This window comes from Notamacropus eugenii, chromosome 1 (assembly GCF_028372415.1).
Source record: "Notamacropus eugenii isolate mMacEug1 chromosome 1, mMacEug1.pri_v2, whole genome shotgun sequence".
Taxonomy (NCBI): domain Eukaryota; kingdom Metazoa; phylum Chordata; class Mammalia; order Diprotodontia; family Macropodidae; genus Notamacropus; species Notamacropus eugenii.
Window position 1 is genome coordinate 235,144,125 of NC_092872.1, and position 20,409 is coordinate 235,164,533.

General features: G+C 45.9%; 2 protein-coding genes across 5 annotated transcripts in view; both read left to right on the forward strand.

Annotated features, from left to right (window-relative positions):
- The window catches only part of LOC140514098 (large ribosomal subunit protein uL18-like), a 141,133-nt gene extending 128,077 nt beyond the window's left edge, over positions 1-13,056 (forward strand). Inside the window, 1 exon segment of the mRNA XM_072624156.1 lies at positions 13,021-13,056. Within this exon segment, the coding sequence (XP_072480257.1) occupies positions 13,021-13,056 (36 nt within the window).
- A 1,066-nt stretch (positions 13,057-14,122) lies between these two features.
- Positions 14,123-17,779, forward strand: COMTD1 (catechol-O-methyltransferase domain containing 1). Of its 4 annotated transcripts, none has more exons than XM_072628080.1 (8): positions 14,127-14,261; positions 14,392-14,528; positions 14,641-14,746; positions 14,854-14,972; positions 15,248-15,302; positions 15,710-15,807; positions 16,263-16,396; positions 17,057-17,412. In XM_072628080.1, the coding sequence occupies exons 1-7, from the start codon at positions 14,174-14,176 to the stop codon at positions 16,356-16,358; spliced, it is 699 nt and encodes a 232-aa protein (XP_072484181.1). In that variant the 5' UTR covers positions 14,127-14,173; the 3' UTR covers positions 16,359-16,396; positions 17,057-17,412. The 4 variants fall into 4 exon arrangements, with proteins under 4 accessions (XP_072484178.1, XP_072484181.1, XP_072484179.1 ...); XM_072628079.1 differs by lacking the exon at positions 17,057-17,412 and adding an exon at positions 17,492-17,779 and having other exon boundaries at positions 14,128-14,261; XM_072628077.1 differs by lacking the exons at positions 15,710-15,807; positions 17,057-17,412 and adding an exon at positions 17,492-17,779 and having other exon boundaries at positions 14,123-14,261.
- The last annotated feature ends 2,630 nt before the right edge of the window (positions 17,780-20,409 follow it).

Below are 20,409 nucleotides of genomic sequence, written 5' to 3' on the forward strand. Positions count from 1 at the left end.
ACAGTGGATAGAGTGCCTGAGCTGGAGTCAGGAAGACTCATCTTCCTGAGTTCAATTCCAGCCTCAGACACTTACTAGATGTGTGACCCTGGGCAAGTCACTTAACCCCACTTGCCTCAGTTTTCTCATCTGTAAAATGATCTGGAGAAGGAAATGGCAAACTAACTCCAGTATCTTTGCCAAAATACAGTGCCACAAAGAGTCAGAAATGACTGAAAAACAACCAAACAACAACACATAATTGAAAAATGGGTCAATAGCAATTCTGATCCTGAACTAGAACTGGGACACAGTCGTAAGTAGTTTCTTTTACACATAATATCTCACCCTCTTGCTCTAGAAATCAAGGGGAAAAAAATTTTCTGATTTGGTACCTACTAAGTTTCTTCTAGCTAAGCACTGTGCTAAGCGTTGAAGAGAAGACCCCTAATTTGAGATGTTCACACGAAAAGGTGAATACCAATGCTGGCTGATCTGGATGACCTGGGTTCAAGTCCCAACTTCTGACACGTTCTGGCTGTGTGACCCCAGGCAAATTACTTAAGCTCTCAGTATTCTAGGTAACTCTCCAATACTCTCTACTGCAGAAGAGGTGCCAAACTTCATTAATAGAAAGAATTTCTTCAACTGGGAGTTGCCTATAAATGAAATCGCAAATCTAGCCTCTACCCTGGTTATAGAATGGATTCTAGATCAGGTGTAGGTAAGATAGAGGTTTTTGAGGGTCCTTTCAACTCTGAGATTCTAAATAAGATGTTCTCTCTGTCTCCATCTCTTTCTGTCTCGTCTCTCTCTGTCTCTGCATCTGCCTCTGTCTGTCACACACACACACACACACACACACACACACATACACACACACACCTCTATACCTGAATAAGCAACACAGACATAATCTCAAAGAATTTGGGATCTCAGACCTACGTGAGAGAATATGAAGAAGACACATAGGACAAAAGTAACCTGCAAAATAAATATATAAATCCCCAGAGAGGGAGAATAAATCCTCCCACCTCCCAGGACACACTCATCCATCTGCTCCTGGATAGAGGGGCTGCCCAAGCAAAAGGCTTCATCCAGGGCCACCCAAAATCTAGCACAGGATCAGCACAGCTAGAGACAGGGGGGGTGGAAGAGAAGAGAATAGGAATCCAAACCTTCTGAAGTATACTAAGCATTGGGGCACTTGGTGTGATAACTAGCCACAAGGCAGGGAATGGTGACAACCCACATTCCATTCTCATTAGAACAAAGGTTTGGAGCCTTCTTAGCTCAAATCAGAATGACCCTAAATGCATTTCTCTATAACCCAGAGTGGCCTATGTGCAAATAGGCAGGTTTCCAAAAACAAGCTTTATTAGACATGTTAATGACAGGATGAAAGGAGAAAATATTCGCTAGATCACAGAATCATAAGAATATAGATTTAAGGCTGCACCAGGCTTTAAAGATCATTTAATTCAACGACCTCATTTTAAAGAAGGGAAAATTAAGTGCCAGACATCAGAGTGGGAAGGAACATTAGAAGGATGTTGCTAAATGTTTAACAACCAGCTCTCTCTAGGGAAAAAAGATATACACACAACACACTTTAAAATTTAATCTGCATTATTCATATTTTCCCCTTTACTTTCTTTAATCCAAATGACCAACAAAGCAATAAATCAAACCGTGATTTGTAGCCTTAGCCAATTTCTGAGGTGTAAAGGCTTAGGGGCAGCTAAGTGGCACAGTGGATAGAGCATTGGGCTTGGAATTAGGAAGGCTCATCTTCCTGAGTTCAAATCCAGCCTCAGACGCTTACTAGCTTACTAGCTGTGTGATCCTGCGCAAATTACTTATTAATACTGTTTGTCCCAGTTCCTCATCCACAAAATGAGCTGAAGAAGGAAATGGCAAACCACTCCAGTATCTCTGGATAAGAAAACCCCAAATGGAGTTGGGAAGAGTCAGACATAACTGAAATGACAACAAAATGCTAGTACTGAAAATTTAACAATCAACTTGCAGAGCCAAGACGATTTCAGCACCCAGTGGCGCTAAAATACAGGACTCCCTTCTCTCAGTTGAGTGGGCTCTCCACTCTACCCACACCACCTTGCTTTTCACCTCTCCCTCCCTTTCTATCTCTCCTCTGCCCTAAGTAGAAACTTCCAAGAGGCACCTGAAAACTCAATGGAATTACACCCTTGTCTACAAGTGGGCAGGTATTTAGGTTAATAGATGCCTGCTCCCTGGAGGTCTCCACCAATGCCTGGGGATGCTGTAATGGGGGCTCTTTTTTTAAGACTTGGGTTGGACTAGGTTCTTACCACATCTTATTCTGTGGCTCTGTAACGCAAGGATAGAGTCTGGACAGTGGGAGAGGAAGGAGAAGCAGCCCAAAAAGAATTTTGGAGACAGAATTGTGACCAATAGACATGGTGTCCTGAAAAAATGGAAGAGAATTTTCACAACATGATTAATGTGGAAATATATTTAATATGATTGTACATGTATGACCTTATCTGATTGCTTACTGTTTGGGAGAGGAGGGAGGAGAGAGAGAGGGAAAAAAATTTATAACTCAAAATCTTATAAAAGTGAATGTTGAAAATTATTTTTACATGTAACTGGAAAATATAAAATACTATTAAGTAGGAGGGGGAAAAAGAAAATTTTTTTTAAAAGATTTCTTCATTCATTCCTTTCACTGCACCAGGACCTTTGAGGTTTCTTCCAACTTGGAAATTCTCTTAATCTGATCAGGGCATGGATCCAGAAGTCCCAGCAGCTCAGCCACTAACCATCAAAATAGCTATCCCTGACATCTGTTCATCAAGTTTATCAAGTTACCATTTTCAAAGTGCTTTCACCGACACTATTTCATTCCCTTTCTGTGTGGCCTCAATTTCTTCATCTTTAAAAAAGGATTACATGATCATGTGATCACATGATCACAACTTTGCCAAAGGTGAAGCAGTAGAGAATGTCCCTTGAAAGCTCCAAAAGGTTCAATCTCTTAAAAAATACCCCAGCCTCCTGTGCCTACAACAGCCTTCACCTTCAGAGTCAGTCCTGCTGAAGGCCCACATAGTGAGGAGAGCACTGGATAATGTTTCTGCCCTGTATGAAAAATGTGACCTTGGGCAGGTCAATTCCCCTTCTCTGGGCCTCAGTTTCCCATTTGTAAAATGAGGAGGTTGGACCAGAAGATCTGAAGGTTCTCTTCTAGTCCTAAATCAATGATCCTATGAAATAACAAGGATTCCCTAGGGAAAAAAAAAGTACAGAATGGGGGTGGAGTGTAGGGGACACACACTCAAGATCTTTTAACTTAAAGCAAGGCACTGAGAAGAGTAATAAAATTGTATTTGGGGAGAAGCAGCTAGAAAGGTCCAGAGCAAAGATTTCTGGGTTAGAGTTGGGAAAGGAAAGGTCTTATTGGGATACTTAGACTTAAGGGCTCAATAAAAATGGAGGCTACCAATTCCAAAATTTTGCCCAGGGCCAGAGGCAAAACTAGGGTAGGGCAATCGTACTTTGTCCCAGGGTGCTAAATTTAGAGAGCCCTTAATTTAGAGGGCTCTGACATCACTTGCACTCTTTCACTTGAGCAGAAAGAACATGTGTTTGGGAAGAATTATTAGTTAAAATAGAAAGCTACCAAGTGGAGGGCTGGGATGAACTCCTCTCAACCTCACCTACCTTACTCAACTCCCATTCCCTCTACAGACAGTCCTGACAAAGTGTCCTGGGACTGCTTTCTCCTCTCCCCAACATAAGAAATATCCTGCCCTCTCGCCCCAAATAATGGTGAACTTTGGGCCGTTTTGCCCAGGTGCCAAAATGCCTTCCATTAAGGGAAGGCTTGAGGGCCCACGGGGCAAGGAATGACGGGGGAGGGGAAAAGTAGGGCCAAGTCTAGGGGTGGAGCCACAGGGAGAGAGTTGCCTGAACTATTTGAAAGCTATTTTTCAGGGCGGCCACTCCGGCTGACCCAATTAGAAGGAGAATTTGTCTTTTCGGCAGCTCAATGGAGCCTCATTTGTTAGGTACCTTGCTTCCAGGCCCTGGCAAAGTGAGATTTTATTTATCACCCTGTTCCTCCTGCCCTTGTAATCCTTGTAGCTCTTTGTTATCTAATTGGGAGGTGCCAAGTCGCCCAAAAAGAGCCCTAGAGAAGGTGGAAAGGAAGCTGTTTCTTCAGCTGAGGGCTGGCAAAGATGAAGGGGGGAGACAGTGAGGATGGAGCCTGAGTCCAAGGTACCCCCAATCAGATCAGTGGGACCCTTTAAATGGGAATCTGCTGCAGTCCCCTCCTCTAACTACTGCCTGTGCTAATAAGCAGGTCATATCTGTTGGGCCAGAGACATTTATTCAATTATAATTAGATGAAACCAGCCATGAGACATTTTTTTTAACATTGGTCCCTCTCCCCTTCCTCAAAGAGATCCTTGTAGCAACACTAACCGCTGAAAAGGCTTAACAGTGTTACTCTCATTTGTTAGTGAGACACAAGGGCCGCCTGTAATAGACAAGAAATAAGGGGGAGGGGAAGGAAGGGGGGGGAAGGTAGAAAAATTAAATTTTGCGTGATCAGCAAGGTTTTCAACAATCGCTCGCCAACTGAAGTGGGTGCCCCGTCCATAAGTCATTTTGTTTTATAGACCATTAGGATCTCCAGAGAGAGCCTGCATGGAGACCACTGCTTTTTGTTGGAATTAAAATGTCAGAGAAAAAGAAATGGAACAAAGACAGGGAATCCGCAATTAATTACCAGGCCATAAAAATTCAATAATCAGGAGGGAGAGAGGCTGTAGGCCCAGAGGTATCGGAGCCAGCCTAACAGGAATGGAATACATTAATCTTTTCAAATTAGTTTTTTAATCTGACGGGGATATATCGTGACGTTTCCTTCCCCCTCCCCCCGCCCCCAACTCCCTCTCTCCCTACCAACCGCCCTGTCACCGGCCAGAGCCAGGGCCTGGTAGAGGCCTGAGCAGCAGGGGAGATCAGCAATGGGAGGAGGGTGTTTCATGGCCACTCTGGAACAGATTTAGCAGCCCAGTGTCACATCCTGGCCAGCCCCGCCAGTGGGGAAGAGAGAGGTCCCATCCCAGAGCTAAGGGCACCCAGTCCAATTTACTGGGCAGGTGTGTTCGCAAGACACAAAATCCAGAATCCCTTAGGCAATACTATCTGAGCACAGATGTACACATAGATCTGTATATACAAGGTTTCCTCCCATTCAGGGATGGAAGGTGAGAGAGGGAAGGGGTAGTAGTGGTGGAAGGATGGTTGATGAACAATCGGAAGGACAATTAATTATTTTCCCAGACTGGTTTGGGTTCACCAGGTGGGGAGAGGAAGGGATGGCAGGTCACCTCTGGGGGGAAAAGAAGCTGGCTCAGAGGAAGAAGGCTGGTCCATATCCCAGGACATCGGATGTTTGGCAACTCATGGATTACAATATCTGATGACCTGAGGAGTCATGTCTTTGCCTACGCCTCCAGCCATCTCTCCATTATCTGGTTTATGAATTATCTGGGGCTTTAGGTTCCTGCTTTCCCATAAGGCTCCCCCCACCCCTCTTCTCTGCTTCAACCGTTCCCCAAGAGGGATGAGGTTGACTAAAAGAAATAACAAATCTGGTTGGTCATGGAAGAGAGATGGGGCAAAATCCTTGGCTTGCAGGATGATGAAGGGGTGGGGAGGTCATACTTTCCAATCTCTGTGACCATCGATAGTTAGCTGTGTTTTCCTTTGTAGTTCCCTTTAGGACCACAGAATTTGAGCTGGAAGAGACCTCAAAGGCATTCTAGACCTGCCCTTCGCCCCATTTGTCAGATGAGAAAAATGAAGCCCATAGAGGTATATGTAGTGTCTTGGTTGAAAACTCTCGGGTAGTAAATGATGGTGCCTAAAATGGAACCCAGCTCCTCGGACCCTGAAGTAGGCATTTCTTCTACTTCTATCTGAGGTCACACAGGTACTAGATACCTGAGAAAGGATTCCAGACATCCTCAGCCACTTCATGCACCCATGCACATGAGCCTTAGGCTAGGAGTGAGTGTCTAATTACATCTTGGCATGTTTGATCACAGAGACAGCGTGGCGTGAGAATAGGAGGGATAGGAGGACCAGCTTTGCACCTTAGTACCTGTGGGACCTATTTAGCCCTTCTCAGCCTCACTCTCCTCCTCTATAAAATGGACAGGTTGAATTTCATGGTGACTATGGTCTCTTTCAACTCTGATTATACTTTTTTAAAAAATAAAGTTACATCTACTGGGAAAGTCCCGGCTGCAGCCTACACTATCTCTGGGATGCCTCTTCACCGCTGTTTACTCATGTGTAAAATAGAAGCACATCTTGTACTCCTTACCTCAAAAAGGATGGTTGTGTGGAGAGCAATTTGGAAAACTTGGGGTACTACAGAATGGAAAGTAAGGGGTCCCAGAGTCCTTCCAGACAGGGTTCTATGTGCAAGAGTTGAGGAGTCATCTTTCTCTTGTGGGAACCCCCAACGCTGGGAATAGTTGGCCCTTTAACTGGAGAGGCTGCTTTTCTGCCCCCATACACCTCCCTCCTAGAGGAACATTAGTAGATGATCATATGATTACTATGAAAATCCAATAATCTCAAGCAGTGAGGCAATTTGGTGTTGTTTTAATGTTTTACTCAAATCTGCGAACCCCAGAACACATCATTAGTTTCATTCTATTAAAAATTAATTTCAAAGGCAGAGCGAGCCTTGGCAGACACCAGCCGCCTGGGCCCTGCTCACTCATGGGGGCAACAGCAATGGCGACCTTTCTGGAACGTGCTGCATAAACAGATGGTGAGAAAGAGAGCCAAGAGGAGGGGATGGGAGGCCTCGGGGAAGAGTGATGAGTGGTCAGCTCAAGGCATTCAGGGCCCTCTGATAATTTGGCCCTCTAACCCTCCCCCCACTCACACTTACCTTTGGCCGCTCTCCACGAGGACTGGAGTAGGAATCAAAAGATTTGGACTCCATTAATTCTTGATACAGCCCTTAGAAGAGTCATTTCCTCTCTCAGCCTTAGATTCTTCATTTGTAAAATGAGGAAGGTAAACTAGATCTCCAAGGTCTCTAACAGTCTCTAAGTCAATCCTCCATTTCAGCCAAGTTGGTCTTTTCACCCAGCATGGACATGCATCCTCAGCCCTGGGGCTGGGCTTGGCTTGCTCTCATAGTCCATGATGAAGTATGGTCCCATCTTCTCTCTCTACTTGACACTTTCTCATCTTTTAAGGTCCAACTGAAGTCCCTTCTCCTACCTTCAGGGGTGTGCTCATACAGGCTCGGGAGAGCCAATAGTTAAATTTTCAATGTATTTATACCTCAGAAATTGCCAAATGCTACTAAGGGTTTGATTTATTAATTTTTGATTGTCTAGAAAGTGATAGGGAGTGTATACTTTTCTGTTTCCTAGAGAGCCAGTTGTTAAACACTTACCAGCACACTCTACCTGCCCAGACCCATAATGCTTTCCCTTCCTGGACTTCCTCTAGCACTGCCTATCTGTACCTCTCACTCAGGAGGCAGACACTTCATACTCTCATATCACAGGGATTATGCATAGGAGGTATTTAATAAGCGCTCGTTGATGAGTACTATAATGTACTGTATGAGGACTGCCACGTCTTTGTTTTTCTAAATCCTACCCCTCCTACAAGGCCTGCCCCAAGTCCTACCTTCTCCCAGAAGCCTCTGCTCAGAGGAAGCACAGGATCCTATTTTGTCCCAGGCAAGTCACTGAATTTCACTGAATGTCAATATTTCCATCTGTAAAATGGAGCTAATACTGCTGACCCCCTCCATCCCATGTGTTATTGTAAGGGAAGTACAACATAAATGCGTTGTTATTTAATATCAGTATTAATAATAATGAGCACAGCTAGGACTTATATAGCACTTTAATGTTTTAAAAAAACTTTCTATTTGTCCACTCATGTGACCCACCTAAGCTGTTGTTTATCCTGTCTGACATGTCATGACCCCCCTTGGGGCATTTCTTGGCAAAGACACTGGAATGGTTTGCCCTTACCTTCTCCAGCTCATTCTACAGATGAGGAAACTGAGGCAAGCAGGGTTAAGTGACTTGCCCAGGGTCACACAGCTTCTAAGTGTCTGAGGGCAGATTTGAACTAGAAAGATGAGTCTTCCTGATTTCAGAACCAGAGTTCTATGCCCTAAGCCTCTGATGGCCCCTCAGGACTTGTGCGGTCCAAGGTTTGTCTTTCTCTCCCCAGCTGCCAGTTACCTTGTATTGAGAGGGAGAGGCAAACCACAGGAGCTTTTCCCCAGCCCCACCCCCCAACACCTTTACCTTTTACTCACTTGTATACATCTTGTATCGAATTCTATGTATCTATATTGTCTTTCTGTCAACAGAACATAAGCCTCTTGAGGGCAGAGACTGTTTGATTTTGTCTTTCAGCCCAGTGTCAGGCACAGGGCCTGGGGCATAGTTGGTATTCAATAAAAGCTTATAATTTTGACCCTGCTCTCCTGATGTTCAGCTAAGCCCAGCCCAGAGCTGAGCACACACAGCCTGCAAACTTGTTCTTCCATTACGGTTGTCCGGTAGCCAAGTGCACCGGCACAATCTAAAAGTCAACTAGTCAGGTGACCTCAGACGAGTCCTTTTGTCTTTGCTGGCATCAGTTTCCTCCTTTTGTTGTTCAGTCATGTCTGACTCTTGGAGACCCCATTTGGGGTTTTCTTGGCAAAGATACTAGTGTGGTTTTCGATTTCTTTCTCCAGCTCATTTTACAGATGAGGAAACTGAGGCAAATAGGGTTAAATGATTTGCCCAGAGTTACACAGCTAGTAAGCGTCTGAGGCTGAATTTGAATTCAAGCCTTCCTAAGTACAGGCCCCCACTACCCCCACCCAGCTGCCCCATCAATTTTCTCCTTTGTAAAAATGAATAGGGTAGATTGAGGGGCTTTAAGATCTCTCTGGATTCCTCTAGCCCATAGGCAGGGAACCTGCGGCCTCAAGCCTGACACATCCAGGATGGCCTGCTAGCACAGATTGTTAGATCTGCTTTTCTAAAAGGAAAGCAACTTTTGATGGATCAACAATCTTCTTTATTCACATATGCCAACAGAGAAAATACAAGCAGAGAAATAAAGACCAACAGACAGGGCTTCTCACTGTCTGACCAAAAGCAATACATACATCACAGGTCAACAGAAAGATCCAGCTGACTGACCACTACATACACACATGGTTACCAGAGAGAGAAGCACCAACATCTGGATTTTCAAAGCCAGGGGGACCTCCTTAATGGCTGCCCAGAGTCTCAACTGGCACATGAACCTTCTTCCAAAGAGTAAGCCCCAAAGCAAAACCTCACCTCAGAGTATGTACACTTTTTAGAGCCTGAATACAAGACCCTCTAGACCCAGTGTCTCATTAGTTAACAAAAGGTATGGGCCTTCCTACAGAACAAGCCTCCCCTAATCAAGTTTCCCTTAATGGGGAGGCCTATTAATGGGTGAGGAAGATCTTTAACTTTCATTAACATTACAAGGCCACATGTGACTTTCCAGGTTCTTGGGTGTGGCCTTTTGACTGAGTCCAAGTTTTACAGAACAAATCTTTTTTTAAGGGGATTTGTTCAATGAAGTTTGGATTTAGTCAATGGGCTGCACTTGAGGACCTAGAGGGCCACATGTGACCTCAAGCCTGCAGGTTCCCCATCCCTGAGCTATCCTATATTCCTCACAATTTGCCCAAGATGTCTGGGTGTCCGTAGTTGGGGCAAGAGATGCTGGACAGAGCATGGGAGAAGAGAAGGGACTGAACAACCTTGGCTCTGTTCTGGGGACCCCTTCTCAGAATAATGCTTTTAAGTGCATAAAATAAAGAAGTCGATCATATTCCCATCTAGGTTCTCAGAGCCCCTAAAATCTCTCCCTGGATTGGAGCCCAGTGAGGAACTTCTGGTGTAGAGGGAGGAAGGAGGATGTGGTTTGCAGGGGACATCTCTGTACATGTGACACCCCTACAGGGAAGGAGTGAAGGGGTACAGCAGTAATTATTATGACAATAACAAAGAGCTAATGGTTCCACAGCCCCTGCCTGCTCCCCAAGTTCTTATACACACTAGTGCTCATTTTGGTCCTTCATTCATTCCACAAATAGTTGTTGAACCAATTCATACCCTTGGTCCCTGCCCCTCTTGTCTTCTCTGATGAATTACCCCTACCATCACCCTTCCCCTTCTAATTCTCAATCTCTTTCCTCATCTGTTGACTCCTTCCTTGTTACCTACAAAAGTGCCTCATCTTTAAACAAAAAAAAAAAACTTCACCTTCCCATTTTCTCAGGCTATCATCCATCCAATATCTCTCTTCCCTTTCAAAGTCCCCTCCTATTTTTCCAGTCTTCTTATATCTTGCTCCTCCAGTGACACTGGCTTCCTGGCTGTTCCCAGGATGGGACACTCCATCTTTCTCAGCTCTGTGCACTTTTTCTGGTTGTCCCTTTGCCTGGAATGCTCTCCCTCCTCTGCTCCTACTACTGACCTACCTGGCTTCCTTTGAGTCCCAACTAAAATCCCACCTGCTACAGGAAGTCTTCCCCAATTCCCTCTTAATTCCAGTGCCTTCCCTCTGTTAATTATTTCCTATTTCTCCTGCATAGAGCTTGCTTTGTATAAACTTGGTTGCATGTTGTCTCTCCCATTAGATAGTAAGCACCTTGAGGGCAGGGATTGTCTTTTCCTCTTTTTGCATCTCCAATACCTTGCACAGTGCCTGGCACATCACAGACACTTAATAAATGTTGATTGACTGATTGAAAGCAAAACTCCTAGAAAATTCTATGTGTGCTGCTACCTCTGCTTTCCTTCTCCTCACTCACTCTGAACTCCTTGCAATCTAGCTTTAGTCGTTATTGTACAACCAAACCTGCTCTTTCTCAATTACCAGTGACCTCTTAATTACTCAATCAAAAGGCCTTTTCCCAGTCCTCAACCTTCTTGATCTCTCTGTGGAATTTTACAATATGTATCCCCTCCTTCCTCCTGGATATTCTTTTTTTTTTTTTAATGGCAGTGTTCTTTCTTTGCTTCTACACACCTACCCATGCCTTCTCAGCTTCTTTGCTGGAAAATTATCTATATACTTAACTATGGATTTACTCCGGGCCCTCTCTTCTCTCTCTATACTCTCTCTCCTAGTAATCTCAATGGCTCCCATGGTTATCATTTCTGTGTACATGACTCTCTGACAATATATCCAGCCCTAGTCTCTCTCCTGAGCTTATTAACTGCCTATGGGCCATCTTGAACTGAAATTCCCATTGGCATCTCAAATTCAACACATCTAAAACCTAACTCATGACCTTTCTTCCCAAATTTACTCCCCTCTCCCAACTGTTTTTTTAAACTCTCTTTCTCCTGAGGGTACCATCATCCTCCTAGTCACCCAGGTTTACAATCTCGGAATCATTCTTGAGTGCTCTTTCTCCCTCACCTCCCATATCCAATCGATTGCCAAGTTTCATCAACCCTACTTTCCTATCTCTCTCATCCACTCCCTTCTCTCCACCCTAATTCAGATACCCATCATCTCTCCTTTATTCTATTGCAATATCCTCTTAATTGATCTCCCTGTCTCAAGTCTTTCCTCTCTCCAACTTATCTACCAAATAGCTGCCAAAGTTTTACCATATCAACCTCCCCACTCAATAAATTTCCATGACTCTCTATTGCACTAGAGTCAAATATAAGCCCCTCTGTTTGGCATTTAATACCCTTTATAACCTGATTCCAACCTGTCTTTCCAGGTTTTTTATAGACTATTTCCCCACGTACACTAGGCTGGACAAACTAGCCTTTCTGTTACTCCCTGGCCCCTGTACAGGCTACCCACCATATTTGGAATGACTCTCTTCTAATCTTTTAAAATCCTGACCTTGACCTCCTACCCCTTAGAATCCCTAATGTCCTATAAAAATCAGCTCAAAGCGTTTTATCTGTGGAGGAGGAGACTGGACCCACACTCATGGGGTCAGTGATTAGAGATGGAAGAAACCTTAGAGGCTACTCAGGCCAGTGGTATGCAACTCACATAGAAATAGAACCCTGCAGGCAGCACGCTGCCTTAGAAAACCACAAATTAACATTATCTAGACTATATTGTAGTTTTATTTATTCTTAAATATTTCCCGATTCTGCACTAATCTGGTTTGGCTGCATTCAGGAGTTGGGAGGCTAGGATAAGGTAGAGAGTTTGACATTTCTGATTCTAACCAAGCCCCCTCACCTGTCATTTTACAGATGAAGCAACTTTGGCTCAAGTAACTTGTATAGGGTCTCACAGACAGTTAAGTAACAGAGGCAGGCATTAAACTCAAATCCACTGACAGCCACTAAACCAATGATTCTTAATTTGGTCATAGGCTTCACCAGACTGCCACAAAGGTTAAAGTTAAGAAATTCTGCCCTAGACCAGGCTGCTTCTCATAAAGAAACCTACAGAGGAAGCACAGTGGTGTAGCAGATAGGGGGCTGGGGCTGGAGTCACAAAGATACACACCTGGGCATATCAACGCACCTCTGACTGCCTCAGTTTCCTCATCTGTAAAATGGGAATGATAATAACACCTACTTGCCAGGATTGTTGTATCAAGCATCATATAAATCCTAGCTATCAGTATTAGGTGAGCCATAAGGATTTGCTGGCTGATTGATATGTGACAAAAGGTATGTTACCTAACTTCTCTGGGCCTTAGTTTCCTTATCTGCAGGATAAGGAGATTGGACTAGACAACCTTCAGATCTATTTCAGGTCTAAATCAATGAGACAAGGACTTACTAAGCCCTACTATGTGCAAAGCACTTGAGGATGTGAGGATAGAAATTATGTTCTCCTGAGGCAGGAAAGGGTAGTTCCCCATTCACACTCTGTGCTTGTAATTCAGTCCCAATAAAGGGAGGTACAAATTGGTGAGTGGTGTGGCTGCTGCGCAGGTCACCTTCTTTTCCCTGTCTGTAGGTGGAGGAGGCTGAGGTTCCAGGCAAAGGATATTAGGTCTGTCTGTGTAAGCAAGATTCCAATTCCACCTGAGTGCAATTGGCAGACAGGCCACCGGGTGGCAGCGCAGCCCCGAATCTGTCCCTAGAAGCGTGGCTGGTTCCAAGGAGACTTCATGGGTCACCCCTCTAAGTCTGACCTGGGTAAGCGACATGACACTGCGGATCTCACCCTCCCACGGCACACACTACTTGGGGGTATTTTTTTTTTCCAATTACACGCAAAAACAATTTTTACCATTCGTTTTGAAAAATTTTGAGTTCCAAATTCTTTCCTCCCTTTGCCCCTCATTGAGAAGGCAACTTGATACAGGTTATACACGTGCAGTCACGCAACCATATTTCCATATTTATTAGTAGTATTGTGAAAGAGAACACAGACCCTCGCAAAAAGAAAAAGAAAAAGAAAGTTGTTTTTTTGGTTTTTTTAAGCATTTGATCAGCATTCAGCATCCTCGGTTCTTTCTCTGGGGGTGTAATAGCATTTTTCATCCTAAATCCACTGAAATTGTCTGAGGTCATTGGTGCAAACTGCTTGGGAAGCCCAAACTCACCTGTGTCCGTGGCTGGCAGTGTTTGAGGGGAGGGTACGCAGTCAAGGGGTGCTACAGTGGTGGCTAAAGGTGACCACAATCTTACATCATCCGTGAATCTTTCTGCAGAGAGGAATCACAGATCTGGAGCTGGAAGGGAGCTTCTACTCCAGCCCCCTCCTTTTATATCTGGGGAAACTGAGCCACAGATGACAGTAAGTAGAAAAAGTAGAAGTTGACCCAGAGGCCTCCAGGGCCACTGACATTTCCATCGTACCCCACATTCCCCTTGCCACATATGCACGTGCCTCTGCCCGGCGCCCTCCTCAGAAAAATGAGTACGCCTGGGGCAGGTGGAGAGGACAGAGCAGCGGGTCTCCCTGCTCCGCATCCCGTCCCCAGGAGCCCGGAACTCCTCTGAGCCTGAAGTTCCCCAGGATCGCCACGAGATGGCGCCAAAGGCCGCGGCTTAGCCGGTCAAGGCCAAGGTGGCCCGCAGGGAGCCCCGCCTCGGCCCCGCCCACCGCGGCCCCGCCCGCCTCTTCCCCTAGTGACCCATGTGTCCCGGCCGACCCTGGCGCCATGGTCCTGCCGCGGCTCTCCCTGCCCGCCGAGCTGGCCGTGGGCACCGCCGTGCTGGGGGCGGCCTTTGTGACCGGAGTCTTCCTCGGTGAGCCCCCGCCCCACGGCCCCCCGCGGCGGGGGCTGCGGGATGCGCCCACGTGCGCCCCGCGGGAGGGAGAGGGGGAACAAAGGACTGGGGGCGTGCGCCGGCTGAGCCCCCTGCCCCCTCCCCGCAGGCAGGAGGGTCCCCCGGTGGCTGTCGGCCCCCCAGCAGCAGCGGCGGCGGCTCCTGCCCCCTGAAGATGATCCCCTGTGGCAGTACGTGCTGAGCCGCTCCATGCGGGAGCACCCCGCGCTGCGGAGCCTTCGGAAGGTCAGCGGGGAAGGGCCAGGCGGGGCGCACCCCGCCGGGTTGGGGGGAAGGAGGGAGGAGGGGAGGCCCGTGGGCGCTGCGGGGGGCTCGTCCCATCCCCTCCTCCCCGCAGCTCACCCTGGAGCAGCCACAGGGGGATTCCATGATGACCTGTGAGCAGGCGCAGCTGCTGGCCAACCTAGCCCGGCTCATTAAAGCGCAGAAGGCTTTGGATATTGGTGAGTGTGTGCGCTGGGGGTGCAAGGAAACCCCAGCCCCTGTCCGCTTGTTTCCTGTGATCACCAACCAGACCCCGGCCCCCTGACGTTGCCTGTGTGCCCCCCAGGCTCCTTTACAGGCTATGTTGCCCTGAGCTTGGCCCTGGCATTGCCCGCCACTGGGCAGGTAATAGCCTGTGAAGTGGATGCTGCTCCCACTGAGCTGGGAAGACCCTTCTGGAGAGAGGTGAGTGATGTACGCCTCCCTCGGTTCTGGACTTGGGGAGCTTGGAGGATGGTGAAGGGTAGAGGAAGGGTGTGAATTCTACCAGCCAGTTTCTTTACACCCACAAGAACCTACAGATCAATACGGAGGCCCCACAGCCCATGTCCTTTTTTGTCCATGCTCCACCCTATGTAAGAGCTCAGCTTGACCTGGAAAAGACTGACCAGGCTCCACCTTGGTTGCTGGGTGAGGGTCTGGACTCCTCCTCACCGGGGCTCATTTCTCCACCATTTCAGGCAGGTGAGGAGCAGAAGATCGACCTTCGAGTGAGGCCAGCTCTGCAGACCCTCGGTAGGTACACGGATTGGTGGGCAATTTGGACCCGTTTCTCAGCAAAAGGCAGCAGAGTCCAGTGGGTGAGCTAGCAAGGAGCAGGTGGACCCATCCAGTACTGGACTTTGCCCTCCACGATAGGAGCAAGGATGTGTTTCTGGGGCTCCCTGGGGAGGAGGAGGGGTAACCATGAAGATCACACCCCTGGTTGTGTGCTTTGGCTGAGCTAGGAAGGAATGAGTCAGAAGACAATAACTGGCTCCACCTGCACAGACTTCCTGCTCATGGGAAAGAGACCAACCTGGAAACCCCTTATTTCAGGCACAAGAGAAAATTCGTACCCTCAGGAAACCCCTTGGGGCCCTCCTAGTCTGATTGAGATGCCCTTGACTGGAATCTTAATTGTCCTGTTTGCTCCTCCACAGCCTTCATTCCCCTACACCCATGGGGATGGAATCCATGGACAGGAGCAGCACAATCAGCTTGGCAGATAAGACAGGGTCCCCCCTCCCAAGGCAGCCAGGCAAGAAGGCCATAGTGTCCTAAGTACGTTCATGAGAAGCCATGAACCTAGGGAGAGAAGGATGAGTCTCTCTAGGGCAGCAGCAACGTCATCTATAAAGGCACTCCCTCCTTGGTCCTGCATGTAGGTCCCATGTTCATACACTACCTCTCTAGGAACTGAGCTGTTCTGGGTCCTGTTGTGGGTGTATGTGTGATGAGTATCCCTGGGTGTGATCTGTGGGTAGACACCATATAGTTTTCTCTTAGGAACCAAGTCATGTTCTAAGAATGGTCTGGAGAGTACCTCTGAGAACAGTAGCAATCTTTGCACTGTTTACCTTTCAGAGGTGATGTGAGAAATGAGAAGCAGCTTTGAAAACATATGCAGGACTCTACAAATAAACTGTAGGGGACATTGAAGCTGGGGATGAGTACTATGTGTTCCCTGGACTAAATTATATCTCCTCTATTCAGATGAACTGCTGGCAGAAGGGGCAGCGGGCACCTTTGATATGGCGGTCATTGATGCTGACAAGGAGAGTTGCAGCACGTATTATGAGAAGTGTCTGAAGCTTGTTCGGTCTGGTGGGATCATTGCTATTAGCAATGTAAGTGCCATAGTTGGTGTAGAAACTTGGAATGTTGGAGGCACTTTTAGGGGAGGGCTGGGACATTAAGAAAAGGGGTGAAGCATCATAGCAGGGCCCTGTGCTATAGTGGAGAGACTGTTAGAATCAGGGAGGTCTGATTTTGAATCTTACCTGCAGTGTGGACCTGGGCAGATTAATGAACTTCTTAGACTCCATTTTTTCATCTGTAAAATGATGTTATCATATGTGGCACTTTACAAAGTTGTGCAGAAAAAATATAACACCTTGTAAACCCTAGAGTATGTAAATGTCTGTTATTGCCCTCTATTGTCTGAAGGTCAGCCTCCCCATTTAGGATTTAGAAGACATCTGCATTCTGGCCTTGCTATGGACACCCACCCCACCCCATCTGTTTCTCTCTCCTGCCAGGAAAAATAACACTTACCCCCATCTTTCCCTAGTGGCTAAGCAACTGATCCAGATGGTTTCATGTGATCTACTTACAGCAGGATTCCTAAAATTGCAGGCAGTAGAACTAAAAAAAACATAGGTTCTTCACCAATTTTTGTTAGGGACCTCTTTGGTAGCCTGCTGAAGTATTCTCAGAAAAATATTTTTAAATGCATAAAAACATCAGAATTACAAAGAAAAACATTATTGTCTTTGTTATTGTTGCAGTATACTTCTGAAGGACCTCTATACTTTTCTGGATCACTTGGATTTTCTGTTAACAAAAAACATAATATTCCATTGCATTTTTTTGAGAATTTTTTTTTTTTAGAATTTATACTGAAATTTCATCTTCAGAATATTAAAAACACAAGTTGTTCATGACTGTTCCTCTAAAAGGTAACCAAAATACTAGTACACATGGCAGATTTTTAGTATGAAAATGCTTAATCTCTTTTGCTCCAACATACCCCGATCTCTCTTTAATCCTGGGAAGTTCATATAGATCCAAGATTGTTCTATTTTTTTCTTTGTATCTGAGACCTAGGCATAAAGTAGGGGCTTAATAAATATTTGTAAATCAATCAGTGTATTTCAAGTCCTTAATTCCTGTCAGCATCTCATAGGGCCCTTTTTCTCATTTGTCCTTTGATTCTGTCCTAGGTCCTATGGAACGGGGAGGTGCTTAACAAGCCACCGAAGGGAGACTTGGCTACTCAGTGTGTCCGAGATCTCAATGAGCGAATCCTGAGGGATTCCCGGGTCCATATCAGCCTCCTACCCTTAGGAGATGGCCTCACTTTGGCCTTCAAGATCTAGGGAACCTGACCAGAGTGTCAGGGTAGGAAGAGCCAAGTGGTGGCAGTGCTATATGTTGGGAGGGGGAGAGGTTGGGCGCTTGAGCTCATGGACACATTTTTAAAAGGACAAAATTAAAATGAGGGACTGGGACCCTCTTAGCCTCCTGTGCCTTTTTTCCCCTATGTCCCAGAGCAGCAGGCAGAAGAGATAACAAGCCTTGCATGAAGAGGCTGCCCTTGTAGTCCGTAGCCAAGATAGACAGCCATTCAGACTCCCCAGTAGTTGTCCTGGGGAAAGAAAAGTTTGAAGCAGGCTGGGAAACTTGAGGCTCTTTGATTGAATCCCTAACTAAAGGATCTGTTCTGTAAAACTTGGACTCAGCCAAAGGGCTGCACCCAAGGACCTGGGAAGGCCACATGTTCCCCACCCCTGGTTTGGAGCCCCAAGCCCAAACTTGATCAGTTGTGCCTGACTCTGTGACCTTGTGGACTCATCTGTGGGGTTTTGTTGGCAACGATACTGGAGTAGTTTGCCATTTCTTTCTCCAGTATGTCCCCATTTTATAGATGAGGAACTGAGATCTAAGGGGTTGTGACCTGCTCAGGGTCACAGTAAGTGCCCAAGGTTGGATTTGAACTCAGATCCTCCTGACTCCAGGCTTGGTGCTGTGCCTCCCCTCCCAAATAAAGAGGGGCTTAAATACTTGTGGTTTTCAGTTGACCAGTTCCACCAAGTAGCACATTTTATCTTCAAACTGTTTCTGAAGGACTGATATTAAACAGCCAAGACTGAGACCTAGGAGTTTGGAACTATTTTCTTCATCCTTTGTCAAAACTAAAAATACTTTGAACCTATTCCCCAGCTACTGACATACTTGTTTGCGTACACCTTCAGGGTGTGCATGTACCCCAATCTTAGAGATGGTGTTGGAACTTGTGTTTGACCTAAGTTATGCCTTAACTGCTCAGGTGATCTTAGACAAGTAAGTCCCTTCCCTGCTCAGAGAGCTCACTTCCTAAAGTGTAAAATAAGGGAACTGGGATTAGGTCATCTCTAAAACCTGTCACAACTAGGCAGATTTACCTCTAACCTGACAGTTGACTTGACAGCCCTTAAGGGATGGGGCTGTGTCAACACTTGAACTCCCACAGAAGCCGTGCTAACCTTCTGCAGCATTCAGTAAGGTGCTTAGCACATAGTAGACAATAAATACTTGCTGACTCCTTACCTAAAGACAACATCCACTTGTAAATCACAAGAAGAAAATATGCAGCAGCTACATTTAGAAACCCTGTACTGGTTCTCTGCAGGTGGTTAGTAAAAATGAACCCTGGGTTAGCTTCTGGTTTACTTGACACTATTCATATATGCTGTGTGCAAAGATTATACAGAATTTAGATTCTGCAGTGCTTTCTGCTTCCCTTTCATTCCTGTGTCTGCCTACCTACTTGTGTAAATTTCCTTCGGTTCTCAAAGATCCTTTCAGGGGGTGCACCAGGTCCAAACTATTCTCTACGTAACACTGACATTTTCATTTCTAGCATGGGAAATCTCAATAGAACCCACATAAGCAAAAGCTCAAGTAGGGAGGTGTGGCCTCAAGTTTTAAGACCAAAAAGTTTACAACTGCTCTAATATGTTTAGAGACCCAAGCCTCTACATGCCAACGTCCAAGTTCTTTCAGTAGTTGTTTTCACTCTTAAAGCAGCTATCCCCACTTTAGCGGACTTGGCTCTTGCCTGGATTCACTATGGCAGGGTCAAGCTACTAGCTTCACTTTCTGTCTGGCTTGTTGATGCTATCGTTTTAAAGCCTAGACCATGGGTGGGGAACCTGGGGCAATGAAGCCACATGTGGCCCTCTAGGTCCTTGGGTATAGCCTTTTGCCAGAGTCCAAGTTTTACAGAACAGATCCTTTTATTAACGGGATTTGTTCTAGGAAGTCTGGATTCAGTCAAAGGGCCTAGCCTATTTTCATCTAAACCACTCCCAAAGCTTTCCCTCATGGTTGATGCCAATATTTTGTGAACTACTCCTTACATGCCACCCTTTTCAGCCCAATGCTGTTACTGGAGCAAAGCTGGATTTCTTCACAAGTACCAAAGGTGACAGTGCAGAAGGAAAAGGAACATAGCAAAGAGCTGTGACCAGTGCATAATCTCTAATCTCCCTTACCAGATCAAACCATTTTCTATTTTCCCCATGCTACATCTACTGGAATAATGTTTATCTGTAAACAGGGCATCTTTTATTTGTCCTCCAATAACTTCTTAAGGCTTCAAGGTGTTCCTTTAAGTTCTTGTACTCTGGAAGTTCATGAACAAGCTATTTTAACCCTAAGTCCTTTATGATTTTCTACACTTTTAAGTGGAAAAGTAAGATTTAGAGAGCAACGCCATCTTCTCTTCAAGTGAGTGAAATAGCACTGTTGGACTTCTATAACATTCTCTTCCTGCCTGATCACTACCAATTCAGGGAGTCCTGACAGAGAACCCCCACCCAAAACAATGTATCTGTCCCACTCACTGTTTGTAAATAGCCTTTAGTGTAGAAACTTGCCAAGCTTTGTCAAGTACACCAGTTAGGTTGCTCATTATCCACACATCCCAGATGACAGTCCAGATGCATTATCATAATTCAAAGGTTCCCAAAGTGGGCAATACTGCCCCTTGGGGGTGCTGAAATGAAGGGGGGGAGGAGTAGTAGCCTCAGGTGCAATTGCAGGGCATTTAATAAAAATAAGGGTTAACCTAATCTCAGGGCAGAAGAGTAAATTTTTT